Source organism: Ambystoma mexicanum, chromosome 12, assembly GCF_040938575.1.
Source record: "Ambystoma mexicanum isolate Mex_15411 chromosome 12, UKY_AmexF1_1, whole genome shotgun sequence".
Lineage (NCBI taxonomy): Eukaryota > Metazoa > Chordata > Amphibia > Caudata > Ambystomatidae > Ambystoma > Ambystoma mexicanum.
The window spans coordinates 988,506,399-988,522,700 of record NC_090936.1 but is presented as its reverse complement, the minus strand read 5'-3'; the positions used below and the strand labels follow the sequence as shown (position 1 = coordinate 988,522,700).

The following is a 16,302-nucleotide window of genomic DNA, read 5'->3' as shown; positions in this document are numbered from 1 at the left end:
GAACAATTCTCCACTCTCCACTCTCTCACAGTAATGTCGCTCAATGTCTCTCTCTCTCTCTCTCACTCTCTCCCTCTCTTTCACTGAGTTCAGTATAGGTGCTCGTTGTCATCACTCATAGCTTGTGCATGCCTGGCATTCTGACGTGTGCTGCAGATGGTACAGCAGCCTCAACATTACTGCTAAGCAGAGCCAGTCATCCCTCACCAAGGGAGTGGTGTGCACATGCCGTCTGTAGCAGGGAATCCTCGCCTGGAGCAGCCTTCGCCCCTCCCACAGAACCCCAAACCTCCAATTGATTGAATCCAACTGCCGCACGCACGCACGCACGCACGCACGCAGAAACGTTAGACTCTGCGCAACGCCGCAGCTCTGAGATGAATCCTTTCTCACACTCAAACAAGTTTGTAGTCTGGCACCATCTTCTGCAAAACTGCTATAAACGCCGCTTTGTAACAGTAACAAATGTAGGGCTGGATTACAATTTTGGCAGGAAAACTGGCGATAATTCCATTTGACGGAATTACTGTCATAGCGCTCGGAGGAATTACCTACACAGTATGACTGCAGGGCACTGACAGATTGTTAAATCTGACAGGTAGAATTACCTCCAAGTCCATACCGCACAACAAATTCACCGATTTTTGGCAGCGTTACTGATACCAACTACCATTTAGGCAGATTTATCATGACAGTAGTTCTGCCAAAAAGTGGCGGAATGCTTGATATACCACCATACAGGAATAGAGTGATTGTGGGAATGGGAAGCAAAGAGGCAGCAATTTTGAAAATTACAATCCATTCAGAATACACTATTTCCGATTGCCATCTGAGCCTCATGTGAAAAATGCCAGGAGACAAGGGCCTCATGTGAAAAATGCTAGGAGACAAGGAACTCGTGAAAAATGGCAGGAGACAAGGGACTCGTGTGAAAAATGCCAGGAGACAAGGGACTCATGTGAAAAATGCCAGGAGACAAGGACCGCATGTGAAAAATGCCAGGAGACCAGGGCCTCGAGAAAAATGACAGGAGACAAACGCTGTGAAGAATGCCAGGAGACAAGGGCCTCATCTGAAAAATGCCAGGAGATAAGGGACTCATGTGAAAAATGCCAGGAGACAAGAGCCTTATGTGAAAAATGCCAGGAGACAAGGGACTCGTGTGAAAAATGCCAGGAGATAAGGGGGAGTCGAATGTGCTAAAAATAGGGTGTGCAGACTCAAATTCGGTGTGGGAGTGCTACACATGCAGACCAACGTGGTGGCTGTTGCTGAAGAGCTGTTATTTGGCCGGCTATGGAATGGATAAGATATTGGCAGTGGGCACAGTGCAGTATGACATTGACCAATGCAGGAAGAGATGGAAGACCTCAAAGCACATGTACGCAGTTTCCTCACCACTTACTGCCAAAAGAATGCTGCCCCAGCAGGAGACAGTGTGGAGCGGCTACATCTCACGCCCCAGGGGGAAAGTGACCAGCATACTCCACATGGCAAGAACTGACATACTTGGAGAAGCAGAGGTGGGGGCAGGTAGCCAAACAGGGGCAGATGCTTAAACATGACAACAATGGGCGCTGGGGTATGTGAATGCAGAAAATAGGTGCGAAGCCATCAGCAGGCCGGCACACAGCTGACACTATTGCAAGCAAGGCTTTTGAATTAACACCAGCAATACCACGGCAATAGAGATGAGGATTCATGCAGGTGAATACCAGGAAATGACACCAGATTGAGATGAATGTGATCCCATTCAACAATTGAAAGCATCCACATATATTTAACATCATGAAATCTTGAGATCTAGTGAGCCACTAAACCAATGTTCACCCACCCTAATATTCCTCCAGCTGTGAAGTTTTGCTGCGCAGGCTAAACTTCACATGTCATAAGCTCCCACACATTTCCTTACTCAAGCACCAGGCACAAATAAGGGCCACACTAAGAAAGATGTTCAGTGAAAGGAGATACATCACAGATGACAGTCCACCCAGGGCGTCAGACAAACAAACTGGTCTAAGCTGTATTTTTCTGGATGGACAATCCTAAACAACATAAGGCCAGATGGGGCCCACATGCATCCTGTATCTAGTGAGCACACCATAGCAACTCCTTCAACAATTACCATTACTTGAATCAAACATGCACCTCACAACAGACATGTCACACATCTTGTAAAGTCATCAAATAACATGTGTCAAAGGCATAGCCCCCACATCCGGAGATGTATCCAGCTGCCTCAACATTGCATGGGTGTCCTGCAAATCATGCACATGCCACGATGGCGACCAAATACAGGTAATTTCTCCAAGGCAGTCAGGGAGAAGATTCCAGGGGCAGATCAGCTGCATAGCCCCAAGTTGAGGCCAGCACCTCTGCCCCAACCACCATAACTACAATCACCTCTTCATTTATCCCTGGGCCCTGTAATGCTTACTCCGACTGCAAGACCGTAGCAAGGACAACAGATGCCACCAGGAGCTGCCGCCATATCCAGCCTCATTGCCACATCCAAGCAAACATTGGAGACAGCCACCACCACAGCCAGTCCCATGCTGTCTCACCTGGGAAAGATCTTCTTGCCACCACCACTGCTGCCAGTCAGTCTACTCCCCCACCTGGGGGAGAGCCTTGCACCACCACTGCCACCAGTCAGACTGCTGCCTCACCTCTCACCTAGTGAAGAGCCCCAAACCACTATTGTCAGTGGGCCTGCACCAGTCACCACTGTAATTCCGATAACAACTGTCTGTGGTGGCTCTGGGGCCACCTTGCCTTCATCTCTCCCCTCTCTAGGCCATGTACCTCTTGTGGACTCTCCTCCCTCCTGCTCTGTCACATGTGTTCTGGAGTGGTACCAACATCAGGACGCCAATTCTGATACAGATGATGACACTGCACATGCTTCGAATGGAAGCATGGGGATGATATTACTAGGAGACACCCCCTTGCCTGTCTACTCCCCAGAAGAGCTGCATGAAACACATAGTTTGCCATCTCAGAAAGACTCCTCAGAATGGGCAACATCAGGAGAGGATGGGGCACCTTGCAGACCTCCAATTACAAAATAAGCAGGTGTTGTGGATGGGAGGGCATGCATTTGAATACAAATATGATCAGAACTCTAGACAGGAGGAGAAAAAACTCCCATTGTCACATGGCAAAATACATTGGACCAATCAAGATAAAAGGGAGGATAATTGGGAGTGTTAATTTTATTATTATTATTATTATTATTATTATTATTATTATTATTATTATTATGTTTTTATATTGATCAAGCTCACCACTGAATTAGGCTCAAAGTGTTTGTGTGTAAACCTGATCAAATTAAGGTGCATTAAGTCCTCTGAAGAGAACCAATGATTGGCCCCATCTAGTGAGGAAATGTATCAAATGATACTGGATGACGGGAGTTTGTCAGTTTTTTTCAGGACAAGCAGACAGAAAATAGAGAGAATGCTTGGTAAATCTGCAGAAGAAGGGAGCTGTCCGATAGGATAATTGCTGAGTGGGTTTCCACCTTGGATGTAGCTAATGGGAATCAACCCTTTATAAGGTCTGGTGGAGAAATCTTGCAAAAGACAGAACCAGATTGTCTTAGAGGGATTTTGAAAGCAGGGGACAGACTGGCTGAACTACCCAAAGCTGTTGATGTCCCTCCTTGTCCAGTGCCTTTAAAAGACAATCCAAAAGTAAGTATTACAATCCCTGTGTATTTAGATATGTGTCCCAGGAAATAGATAGGGCCCCTGATAGGATTTGAAAGTCGTTTAGAGGATTCCTTTACCAGCTAGGCCAACAAATGGGGATTGAGCTACTAGGGAAACTTTGTGGAAGTTTATTTAAAATAGTGTGCCCCAGAATTCATGATTGTGCAGGGTAAATAATATTCTCTGACTGTCTCCAAATAAACTGGTTGCTCAGTTTTGACAGGGATCGTTTTTGCCCAGATTTGTGAGATGGTGTGCAACATTTGGAAGATTTGAAAGAGTTGTTTATCTTCCTGACCTGTGGAAAACATAGTTTACATACAATGAGAAATACCTAGTAAAGCTATTTCCTTAAAGTGAAGTAGGAAGGAGGTTAATTTGCCCAACATACAGAAAAGACAGGGCTATGTATTAAGCAGGGTTCAAGTATCCAGTAGAAATGACACTTTAAATGAACATATATTTCGTGCACTCCTAAAATAAAAGCTTCCATTCAAAATTAAAGCTTGTAGAGAAAGTAGTCCAACATTAAACCCTGCATTTTATACACATGTCTAAATCAGAAACCAACACTACACTACATTTGGAGAATTGTCCTGGGGATGAGAAAGTTATATGCAAATTCTATGTATGTTTTTCTCTGATGCCAACACTTGATGATAGAGAAAATCAAGCGAAATTTATAGTGTAACATTTTTCTCTGATGTCAGTACTTGCCAGTGGTGTTTGGGAAAATTTACGGAAATATATTGTACGTTTCTGATATGAATATTGAAAACTCTCATATGTGGAAAAGTAATGCTGACAAGAGGTGTTAATTGGAATATTAATTCTGAAGAAGAATATATCTTTTGCCCAGAATAGTTTTTAATATTTATATATTATACAAATAGTGAATTCAACTAGTGAGATAATATCACAGTCATGTTGTGTTTTCTTTTCCAGCTGTTTCTATGTGGACAATTTCCCCAGCATAAAGTTGGAGGACCACCTTTAATGAATATACAAAATAGAAATAAATGACTTACAAAGTCCAACAGTCTCTCTCTCTTTCTCTCTCTCACTTTCTTTGGTCTCCAGGACCTCTGAACCCAGTCCAAACCATGTCTCCTCAATAACGTGCTTGGCCAGCCTGCCGTGAGCCTTGTTGAAGCTCCCGTGCGACACGCTTTTCTTGGCCTACACTATGTAGGCTGCAAGGGTTTGAGGAATCAACTTCCGTGTGTCTGGCGCTCCAGAGTACACATCAGTGCAGGGTGATGGTTCTCACTATGAGCCCCCCACAGGTACCATATTAGGGTGGGTTGTACCCTGGGCCCGTGGGGGGGGGGGGGTGATTATCAGGTACCAAGCCTCCTCTGTGCTCTTGGAGATATGTTCCAAAGGCAACTACAATGGGTAGGGCCTGAGCTTCACCCTTCGCCTCAGGCCTGTTCTCACTACCTCCCACTGTAGCTGATTTGCCTTTCTACTCTCTGCATCCTAGTGGCTGCTTTTGGCATACAGCACCACCTTTCTGCTCAGGAACCATCTTTCTCGGGGTACCCCTCCTTGTGCAAGTTTTTCATGGGTCTCGCCTCCTAGGTTGCTACTTTGGCAACTTAAATATTAAGCCTATCCTAACAATTCCTTCTCTCTGATGAAGTTCTCCCCCAAGCCAACCTCTCTCTCCTCAGCCTCCAATTGTCTACCTCAACCTGCTGTCTCCTGAATTGAGTCAGTGACAGTGTACCCAATGGAAGTAAAAAATCAGGTGTCAAACGCCACCTTTAATGTGAGTGGCCGGGAAGGAAGCAATTTAAGACTATAGGCCAGAGAAACAAAAATCAGAGGACAGGAGGAAGGATCCGAGCGGGGAACATGAATATTAAAATCCCCAAGAACAACGAGTGTTGTGGCAAGAGTAGAGACAATAAGCAGTAAAGAATCAAAGTCATCATAGAAGGGCCCCAGAGAGCCGGGAGGACGATCGATAACCAGGAAGCCAAGCGGAGGAGGGGCCTCGAGAAAAGAAAGTGTAATTCAAAATAAGAGAAGGAGGGGAGAGGGCAGTGGCCAAACACGGATGAACTAGCAGGCCAACCCAAGAGGCTTGAGTGGCGGTGTGAAATCGACGAATCCAGATATCAGTGGCACACAAAAAAATCAAAGTTAAATGAAAAAATACTAATCCAGAACAAATTCAGTTTTACACACAATGGAACCAGTGTGCCAGAGCCCAAGACAAATAGGAGGAGGAACGGAGAGTAGGATAAAGGAGGTAAGTGTATAAAGGTAGGTGGGACGTATGCTGACATCGAAAATATTCCTGTCAAAGTTTTAAGGAAACCGAGAAAACAAAAAGCTAGTAAACAGCAACATTGTGGTTATTGTGGTACTCTTCTAGCACTCCCTTCTTCTCCAAACTATGCTCTGCAGCTCCTCCTTGAACTCACCACCCTGAGAGACTGGCTAGGCCTGGTTACATTGCCTGGGCCTCCTTCCCTAAAGTGCATGTCAGGGAAACTTTCTGATAATAGGCAGAGTGGGTGGGCCTGGTTTATGATTGTCCCATATGCCCAGGGTCATGTGCTTTGTGAGGGTCCAGGAGGGAGATTACATCCGGGCCTGCCGCCCTCTTGAATTTCATAAGGCCCATAGCCATGAGAGGATTGTATTCATATAGCATCTGCTCGAATTCCTATTCCACTGTTTCCCAAGTGTGTCCACCAAGAGTTAATACATTCAGAGGAGAATCAGGAAAGCCCTTGTGTGTATTAGCGCTGTTGTTGCCGAAGAACATGCCTTTTCATATCCGCTGGGGTGTTAGTTCCAGTAAGGGTACACTACTAGAGATACATTGTATTTGTGTGAGTCCCACACACCTCCCTCAGAGGTTTTGTCAAAGAAACAAAAGTATCAAAATTTTCACTTAGAAACTCAGATGACTCTGGCAGCTCCTCCAGAGGCACCAATCTATCAATTGCACTATCATAGAAGGTCACTGCAAGCAAGGCTGAGTCCCTTCAATGTGTATTTATTCCTGAGAGCTGCAGCTGGGATTCCTTCAAAGGGCAAGCAGTCCCTTTGTTATTGGGCAACATAGGTTCCTCCCTCTTGAAGGACACCCCCCCACAAGGCCATGAAGTGCCCAATAGACTCCTCTTAAAGGTTTACCTCCTTCAGGTCCAACATCCCATAGCTCGGGTTAGTACCTGGCCTTTAGGACTGCCCTACTAGCAACAAAGAGGGTCAATCACAGGTCATTGCCACAGTGCCTAGCTGTTTTCAGAAAATATCTGTATTAGTTCTTGATGGGTTAGCCGTCCTTTCTGTCCTTACGCGTGCCCATGCCCATGCTTTGGTGGCATGTGGTCCAGTGCATCACGATGATCATCCTCAGGAGGCATGGGAAAATTCCTCCAGATGCACATGTTGTGCAGCTTTACCCAATTGAGGATGATCTTTCCCACTTTCTCTTGCTTGTACATTAATGCCTTCCTTCCCCATCTGGGGGCGGGGGGGGGGGGCGGGAGGGATGCCTGCACATTCCCTTAATCACGCCAAATGTGCATTGAATGCACACCTTGGTAGGCATTTGTGCCTCATTGAACACTGTCTCCCGTGGCGTTCCAGGGTTCCTGATGGGGTTCTGAGCCATGGTAGCTGCAGATAGATGGAGTCATCTGCAAATGAAAACACATTGGATAACAGGAATCTTGCTTTTTGAGGTGCTGATCAATTTGAGAATAGTGCAGATGGCCTTTGTGTTTCATCATGTACATATGGCTACATTCACGCAAGTATACTTTGGGAAAATGTTTCTTGGATTTGGGACGGGTTCTGCTCATCCTGCTCTATGGCGTATGCGTCTATACTAAGGGTACCTGGTACGGTCTCGATCATCCAGGTGAAAAATGAATTTAACCGAAGCAGTTGGGTCTCGGACAAATGCTTTGTTTAAATTCTATGGCGTATGCGTACACCCCGATTTTCAGCATCACTCCCCATGCTACCAGAACCCCCAAAGTCCTTGCCCAATTGATGACCTGCCCTTAAATTGATATTAAGCATTGGTTGATTCGGTGTATGTGACTGGCATTTTAATTTCATACAGAACCTGTGAAATGCTTTGACTGGTTGACTAGGTCGCTACATACCCAAGTAACTGCTCATGGCATTGAATAATATCAGACTGTGGACCGGAGTTGGGAGTCCACATAGACGCTGACCACTTTCACACTTCCGGAACCTATGCAAAAAGTGCAAATGGGCCTAGGAGTCGCTACATCGATGGTTAAGCTGGGGGATCTGAAATGGGTTCTTGATGCAAGCATGTGGACAATGCACAGGATAGTGTGTGGGTTTGCATGCATGAAATTAATATTGCACTGTTCTTTCCACCTTTCACATTTCCTTTCCTTTTTCGGTTCGCCATTCCCGGTCAGTTGGGCTACATATCAAAGACCCAAGTGTTCCGTCAACTGGGGGTGTCCAGTTACCCTGTCAGGGTGCTGTTTCGTAGCACCAGAGCATCATGAAACCGCCACAGCAATGGATCACAATCAGGTCATATGTATATTCATAGTTAAGGGTGGGCACCATTTTCCTAGAACATTTGTACAGGTAACTTATAAAGAGGAAAAGTGACTCATCTGGAACGCACTAACTAACCCCAGTGTCCATGTTACAAGCCTTAAAATGGTGCTTGTTTTAAACTGCTTTGACTATTTCAGGCCTTCATAGAGCAGTTCAAGCCGGAAACCTCGTTGGGAAGGAAAGATGGTCTTCACACCCTCCCAGGCGTTACCAAAGGAGAAATAACTGCTAAGAGAGCACATCCAGGGAGCAGGGGGGTACACATACAGGAGTGTGCGCAGTCGCCTCAGTGCATGCAATGCAAGCTATATGGTAGATACAGGAGTAAACGCCATCTTGGCGAACAGCAGCCATTTTAGAAGTTAGGCCCAAGTGTGGCAAACAACATTTTGTGTCTTAATATTTGGCCCCTTGCCTGAGTGCCTGAGTGTGAACATCACCGGAATCGTACTAAAATCTTACCTCTACGACTGGGCCCCCACAGTTACTGCGACTTCAGCTCTGACCCACGTTAGTGGGAGGAACTGACACTGCAGGGAAAGCAGGGTGTAGGCGGCACACACAGAAGTGTGCCTCCATAGGTAAGTTGGATGGGGGTTCGGGAAGAGGAAGGAGAATGTGGGCCGGGGGATGCGGGCAAAGTGATCTATCCGATCACTGCTCCATGCCATAATTGGCACGGACATATTTGTCGGCGCAGTTACGGCCGGTGTAGTGATCACATAGATTCACATCACCCCCACCGCACCCCAGCCAGGTCTCACAAAGTCTCACAAAGTCCACAAAATCTTCCATAGTTCTAAGAAAGTTACAGATCCTTGCGGTCTGGAAAGAATGCACTCTGCAAGGTCATGAGAAGGGAGCAGAGCACCTCTTGGCAGTACCATCCCACGGGACACATAGCAAAACCCTCCTGCACCAAACATTGCAAACACGAGAAAAACAGCGTTGCCATGCTTTCATCCCATGACCCCTGCATGCCATGACATCGACCAAGCCCAGACCACTGACCATAAAACTTGAACACCCCTCGATTGATCACTAAGATCAGAAGGCAAGGCTATTGTGCCTTCAGAAATGTGTCAAGGGATTTGTGCAGCGAGGTGCAGGGTAGCATCAAAATGATAGCCTAAAACTAAGGTGGAGGACATTGGGATTTACTGATTTGTCCGGGAACGAGGGAAGCGTATGAGTTAGTGTGACCGCAGCTCTCCCCCTGAGCCCATCCCTGTATCTGCCAGGTGCTCGTTACAATGATAAAAAAACATTATGTTAGCAGCCAATTAATCCATGTGGGTGCCCAGCAGCACCCACGTGGACGAAGATGAACAGATGAAGATGGGCCAATGGCCTGGCCTCCCATATGGAGCAGGCCCTATAAGTATAGAGCTCATCCAATTAGGATTGTAGAATTGTAATTTATATGATTACGTCATTAATTACGTTATTTTGTGCTTATAATCTACTACACGTCCCTATGGAGCTCAGAACGTTCGGCAGCAGAAGAGTTCTTTGCTGATGTATTTGTATTTTGGAAAAATAAATACGTGTTATCCTTGCAAGCGTGTCTTGGGTCTTTTGCCCCAGCGGGCTGTATTTTTCCTGCTGTGAGCATGCCTTCACTTCGCTGTTGCAACCTGGGCTGCTTTAATAGAATGCTGTAAGGCGTTGCCTATAACCGTGAGTCTGTTTACTTGCTTTGTGCAAACGTTTTGCTTTCTTCTTTCTGAGGTCAGAAGCTCTCGAGGGAAGCTCCTGTTTTATGGAACACCCTGACCACTAACCTACTACTATCAAATATATCTATGCCCAACCTAACATACTTGTTTCCTCTTGCATTTTTCACTGCCATATGTGTTGTCACATGTTATATTATATTTTATTAAGTGTGATGTGGACATACCCCAACTCATAATTTTAATATGATATGTACAAATCGGTTCTGTCATTTCATCGACAAGTGTAATTTCGATGGGTTTTTTTCAGAGTATTTTATTACTGAAAAAACTCATCGAAATAGATGTATTTTTTTTGGGCGGGGGTACCCCCAAATCCCCCATCCCCTATTGTTTTTTTTACATATTCCCGACCACCCCACCGCTTATATATACTTTTCCTACTCCCCCCTCACCCCTATATATTTTAATTAATTATTTTGGTAAAATGTACTTCATCAAAATGACACCCGTCGATGAAAGAACGCTCTTCCGTACAAATCAACAGGATATGCGATCGTTTATTCATCCCACTTCTGGTTAAAAGAGTTCATTTTGTAATAGTTTGTCTTACATGATCTCCAAAGAAATCTGTTACTGTGCTTAATCCAGTGTCTGTCTCTATGTTATTCTGGGTTACAATAACTCTGCTCTTGGAGCAGGAGCCCCTAACAGCTGGCATCTCAGGCTTGGGTGTCTGTTAGGACACAGAGAAAGAAAATAAAAGATGGGGAGGGGGACTTGCATGTACAAGTGGTATGTGCAAATAGAAACTGGGAGAAATTACATGGCGATGGGAGATAAATAAAGAAGGCGGGAAAAGGGGGTGGCCCAAGTGTTGGACAGGGCAATTGAGACAGCAACTGTATCTGGTTAGTGCAATTTGAGGTCAGGCTCGGGAGTCTCGGAAGGATAGCTTAGGGGCAATGTGCTCGCCTTGGAAGCAAGACGACAGGGTGCAGCACAGGTTCGATCCCCAGGTCCGTGCTTAGAAACCTCTAGGTATTAAGCGCTTTATAAATAACCTATCATATCTGTCCAATGATTTCTCCTTCAGTTGCGATACAGAAACAGTATTACAGTTACTTCAGAAAACTACTCACCAATCTGGCAATCCTGCACCTTTCCATCAGTCACTGCTCGGATGAAGAAGCGGAGCTCGTCCTCTTGCAATCTTCCTCCATCTCGCTTTTTCCGAAGGAGCTCGGGGACGCTGAGATGTCCATGTGTATCTGTGTTCAAAATGAAAACTGATTATCGCTGCTCGCAAGATGTTTGCTTTACAGTCGCATAAGCAGTCCATTTAACTATCCATCTCATTAATTTGTCACACGTTAAACTGTTGGTAAATGAGATCTTGAGATCCAATCTCAGCAGTGCTCCCTTGTACAAGAGTTGCGCCTGGACACAAATTACTTTCTGTGTCTGGCAAATATTGCTCCATTTATGCTGCCTAAAACTTCTGTTACTCAATAGCAGTGGTGGCTGGTGAATTCTTTATTGAAGGGGTGTAAATCTTTCCCACCAAAATGCAAGCGACCAAGAATATCAAGGGGGCTTGAACCGGGGTTCTTGGCATTCTTGCCCTGTGAACCTTTTAAAAGTAATGGGTTAAAATGATGCATTTTACAACATACGTTATGTGACAAATTGGGTCAAAAGCCACACAGTTTACATTCGGTTGTGTAGGGTAATCCATGAAAAAATCCAAAAGATACAAGTCACCAACAGTTCACAGGAGCATTTTCCAACTCATTTTCATGATGACTTTGCCCACAACACATGCCAGTACAAGAAACATTTTCATGCTGCTGATGCACATACATGTCCTTGCAGGCTGCACCAATACATGCCAGTATTACCATGTAAGAACATGCTCCTGTTGGCTTTGTCAGTAAAAAGTGCCATGCCACAGTAATATATGGAGCCTATCCTCACCAATGTAGGCCAGTCTAGCCATGTTATAACAGACATTGGGCCTCATCACGAGTTGGGCGGTAGCCCTGAAATCCGGCGTTAATGGTATTACCACTGCAAATACTGCACCACCTGATCAGGACCCTGCGCAATTGTATTACGGACCCAAAAGGGATCAGCGGTAATACAGCCAATTACACCCGGCGTTAATAGAGCCGACAACACACAGCAGTATTACAGATGTATCACAACTCCATGGCCAGCGGTATTAGCCCGAAAACAGGCGCTAATACAGCTGGAATCACCCCCAGCCTCCAGCTGGAGGTAAATGAACCCAGGTGTCAGGAATCAAGGCACAGGTGCAAACAATGCACACCAGAGGGCTACATAAGACCCACCCGAGCCCCAAAAACACTTTCCAACACCATGCTGCCATTCTTTGCTGGAAGCTTTGCCATGCAGTTGCTCATGCTGCGCCTGGAGCTACAGATGCAGGACAACCAGGGCAAAGGGAGCACAGGGTGTGGGGGGGAATGAGGAGGAGGAGGAGGAGAGCAGTCCCAGCAAGGCGAGCATCCATCCCCAGGGTCAGGCCATCACCCTGGGCCCTCACAGCCACACCAGTTGGTAACTGAGTAACGCCTGGACAGGGAGACCATCACTGAGCTGCTGGCCACAATACATGAGCAAATAGGGAGCAGGATTAACATCCGTACAGCCGTGCCCCGACTGGTGTAGCTGGTGGCAGTTCTGCTGTTCCTGGGGAGAGGCAGCTTCCAGCACTCAGTGGCCATGATGCATGGGATGGCACAGTCGACATTCTGTGTTGTCCTGGGCCAGGTGCTGGATGCCCTCCTGCACCATGTAAATGAACACATTGCACTGCCCACCAACCAGGCCCAGGTCAATGACATGAAGGTACATTTTTATGCCACCACGCAACTGCCCAATGTAATAGCAGCCATCAACTGCACCCATGTGGCATTGGTGGCGCCCGAGACTCATGAGGCGGCATACAGGAACTGCAAGCACTACCACTCCATGAACGTGCAGATGACATGTGGCCCTGACCTCATCATATCCCACTGCTGTGCCTGCTACCTAGGATCCACCAGCGACTCCATGGTCCTCCGCAACAGTGAAGAAAAGAGGGCAGTTCCAGTGCAGCACGTCTCAGGGCACAGGGGGGGGGGCAGGCAGGCAAGGCTCTTACAACAACCGTCACCACAGCAGGGCGACACAGGGACAGCAAATGCTTGCGGCGTTGAGCACTCTTAAATCACGACCCAGAGGAGCTAAGACTATGAAATTTGGCGGGAGAGGGCCCAGGTCCACAAGCTGGCAATTCCTTGACTCTCAAGTGTCAACTCTGGACAGCAGCGATCTTGGCGAAACCTTGGGTTCGAGCTGGTTAGTTCGCTGATGTCCCAGGAACACTTCCAAAGAGGCTCTTTTGGAGGGTGATCAGGAGGTGCCGAGAGTATTTGTTCCCACTAGTTGTTCCCACTAGGCACACTTGTACAATCACCATAAAATCCTTAGAGGGTAGCAAGGGCCATAAAAAAGGATCCCTATGCGCTGTACTGTGAGGTACCTGGCACATAGATAAACAGTTACCAAGAAATTGCAAAATTGTCAAAGATTAAGGGAAAGATAGTTTCCCAGTACTGAAGGATGTGTCAGTTTCCCTATAACAGATGAGCAAAAGCCCAGAGGAGTGCAGCTGAAGGCCATTCTCGACTGGAAAAAGTCAGGATAGGTTAGCCAAACAAAAGCAAAAAGTTTTGGGGGGTCCATAAATGGAGGGAAAATAACACCTAAGGGAAATCTTTCCTAACAAGGTGGTTGGCATTTGGTGTCACTTTTCCATTGGGGGGGGTTCACTCACCTTCTGCCTCTTGGCTGCCAGCGCCAGCCTCGGCTCCTCCTACTCCCTCTATCCCCTCCATGTCAATGACCGTACTGCAGCACTCCGCACACTGTGTCAGGTCCAGTGGTGGTGGTGAGCCTCACCCTGTGGCCCGGCAGTCTGTGCGGTGCTGCGTAAGGATTGACTGGACCCTGACCCGCAGGTTGTTGCACCGCTTTCTGCAGTCTTCCCCATTCTGGGGGACACAGAGGAATGCTGACACGTTCTGGCTGATTGCCAGCCAGATCCGGTTGCGCCGTTGTGAGGAGGCTGGTCCCATAGAGCTGAGCATGATGTGCTACCACTTCTTCCACCAGGCACATCAATTCTCTCCCCATGAACTTTGGTTTCCTGAGGCGATCTTGGGCCGCCTTACCCCTTGCCCTCTCCTGTGACATATTTTCTACTCAGAATGTCTGCATGGCTGCCAGGGGCTCTGATTTTTGATGGATTGTTATTTCCAAAATGGCCACCATGGTATTTCCAGTTCCGGCGGTGACGCATTTCCCGCTGGCACTGTTAGCGCACGCTAAAAGCATGAGCTAATACTGCGTGATGATGCAGCTCACGGCGGTAGCACTAATTTTGCGTTTTTTTCGTCCAGAAGGCCTTTTTCAGGTGATGTGTACATCAGGCACTATTAGCGTTACTGTCAGGGCCGTGCGCGCATGCACGCATTCTCGTGATGCAGCAGAATAAATGACACGGGTTCTGGCGGTAACACTAACACAGCTCAACGGATTTAAGGCCTGAATAAAGCCCAACTCATGATGAGGCATATCTTGTATAGTTTACTTTTGATGTCCAGTATAAACTGCCATGCCACAGAAAGAAAACATAACCAGACTGGCTGCAGCAAATTAGGCCAGTATAGCGAAATAGCATCACTTATCATGTTTGTTATAACCTTGACCGCAGTAATGTAGGCCAGTCTAGCCACATAATAATTTATCATGTTTGCTTTTACCTTGGTATCCAGTAAAAACTACCACTCCAGAGGCAGAAAGCATAATCAGACTGACTGCAGAAATGCAGGTGAGTCTAGCTTTGCAGCAACCCTCCAAATTAGATGCTCACTCCCCAACAGCCCAAATTAAATCAAGCTCAGTGTAGCAATGGAGTGCTTCCCGGACCACTAACAACTTCTCCTTTTGGTGGTATCATTGAATACAATCAAATTCCTCCTGGTGTGTTACAAAGCAAATAAGTTACTTATTGAATGTTATTGTATTTATTTTGTACTTGTTTGGTTTAATGCCAGCATGAAAATGACATGCTGGCGTTAAACCAAACGATTTTGCAGGCAGAGCGGGAATGCACAGCGAGTATGTATATCCCAGTCCGTAGCGAGTATGTATATCCCAGTCCGTGCCCCCACACTGGCGGGAAAATGAAGAAAATCCTCTGAAACGGTGCAAGAGAGGCGTGTATATGTAATGCCTTCGTTTACCACATTATTTTCCGATCTGGCAGACTCAATTATGTTTTCTTCACAATTAAATCATTTGTGTAAATGATGTATCAGGCACAATAAATTCTTTTGATACTTGGTTTATAAATTAAACTCCTTTGGTCTCTTTCTTCTGAGCAAATTAGTTATGCTAATACCCTAGCCCAGAGTGGAGGATCTCCTGAGTCTTTCAGAGATACATTGGTGTCTCACTCCTCAGATCAAGGTCTCACTAAATGTAGATGTGGCTCACAGCCTGGAGCACAGTTTCAGTCCTTTAGTGCAAATCTCACACATGAGCGTACGGGCTCACTCTTTGGTTATGCATGTCCTATCTCAGTCCCTCTGCACATAGTTTCAGTTTTGAGGTGTAACTTTTATGAGGAACAGTCCCAAGTATGAGTCTCACACCTTCAAACTGACTTATTTACTTGTTCGATAAGAACCACAACCTTGGAGCACAGCATCACTCACTGGATGGTGATCTCCCAGCACAGATTAAAGATTCTCTTGGTCAGTCTCCATGACACCGGCCCCTAGATGCCCATGGGCTTTGCGCGCTTATACAAATGCTTAAATAAAATAAATAAATACATAAATATTTGGTCACACCTGCATGTTGGCCTTCCGATCTCCAGATCAGTTTGCTGGGAGAGAGGCACACCTGTGTCTGGGAGAGTTTAGAAACCTCATTGGAATGTGTGAGAAAGCCACAACCCCCTTTTCATTTGTTCATATACCCTTTGCATTATGACCTCTTGCACCAATATGTGGTCACGCCAGCACTGCACTCCTGAAAGAATGACCTCCCTGAGAATTGCTATACTGTAGTGTCTCAATATGTTTTGGGAGTTTCAAACGTTGTCACCGGCAGACCTCCAAGGTTTAGACAGGCAAACTGACTCTAGGCCCCAGTTCAATTCTACATAGTTAACATTACCATCAGGGACTTTTTGCTGGTGGTTGCCACTCTTTGAAATACACTCCCAGTGTCTGTGCAGCGTCTTGATGTCCCACTTA

The 16,302-nt window shown here is 46.3% G+C and overlaps 1 protein-coding gene across 6 annotated transcripts in view; it reads right to left on the bottom strand.

Moving 5' to 3' along the window:
• TYMP (thymidine phosphorylase) overlaps nucleotides 1-16,302 on the bottom strand; it is a 490,120-nt gene that overhangs the window by 137,585 nt on the left and 336,233 nt on the right. For all 6 annotated transcript variants that reach the window (XM_069629487.1, XM_069629484.1, XM_069629482.1 and 3 more), the window contains one exon: nucleotides 11,110-11,238. In XM_069629487.1, coding sequence (XP_069485588.1) covers nucleotides 11,110-11,238 — 129 coding nt within the window. The remainder of the gene's footprint in view (nucleotides 1-11,109; nucleotides 11,239-16,302) is intronic.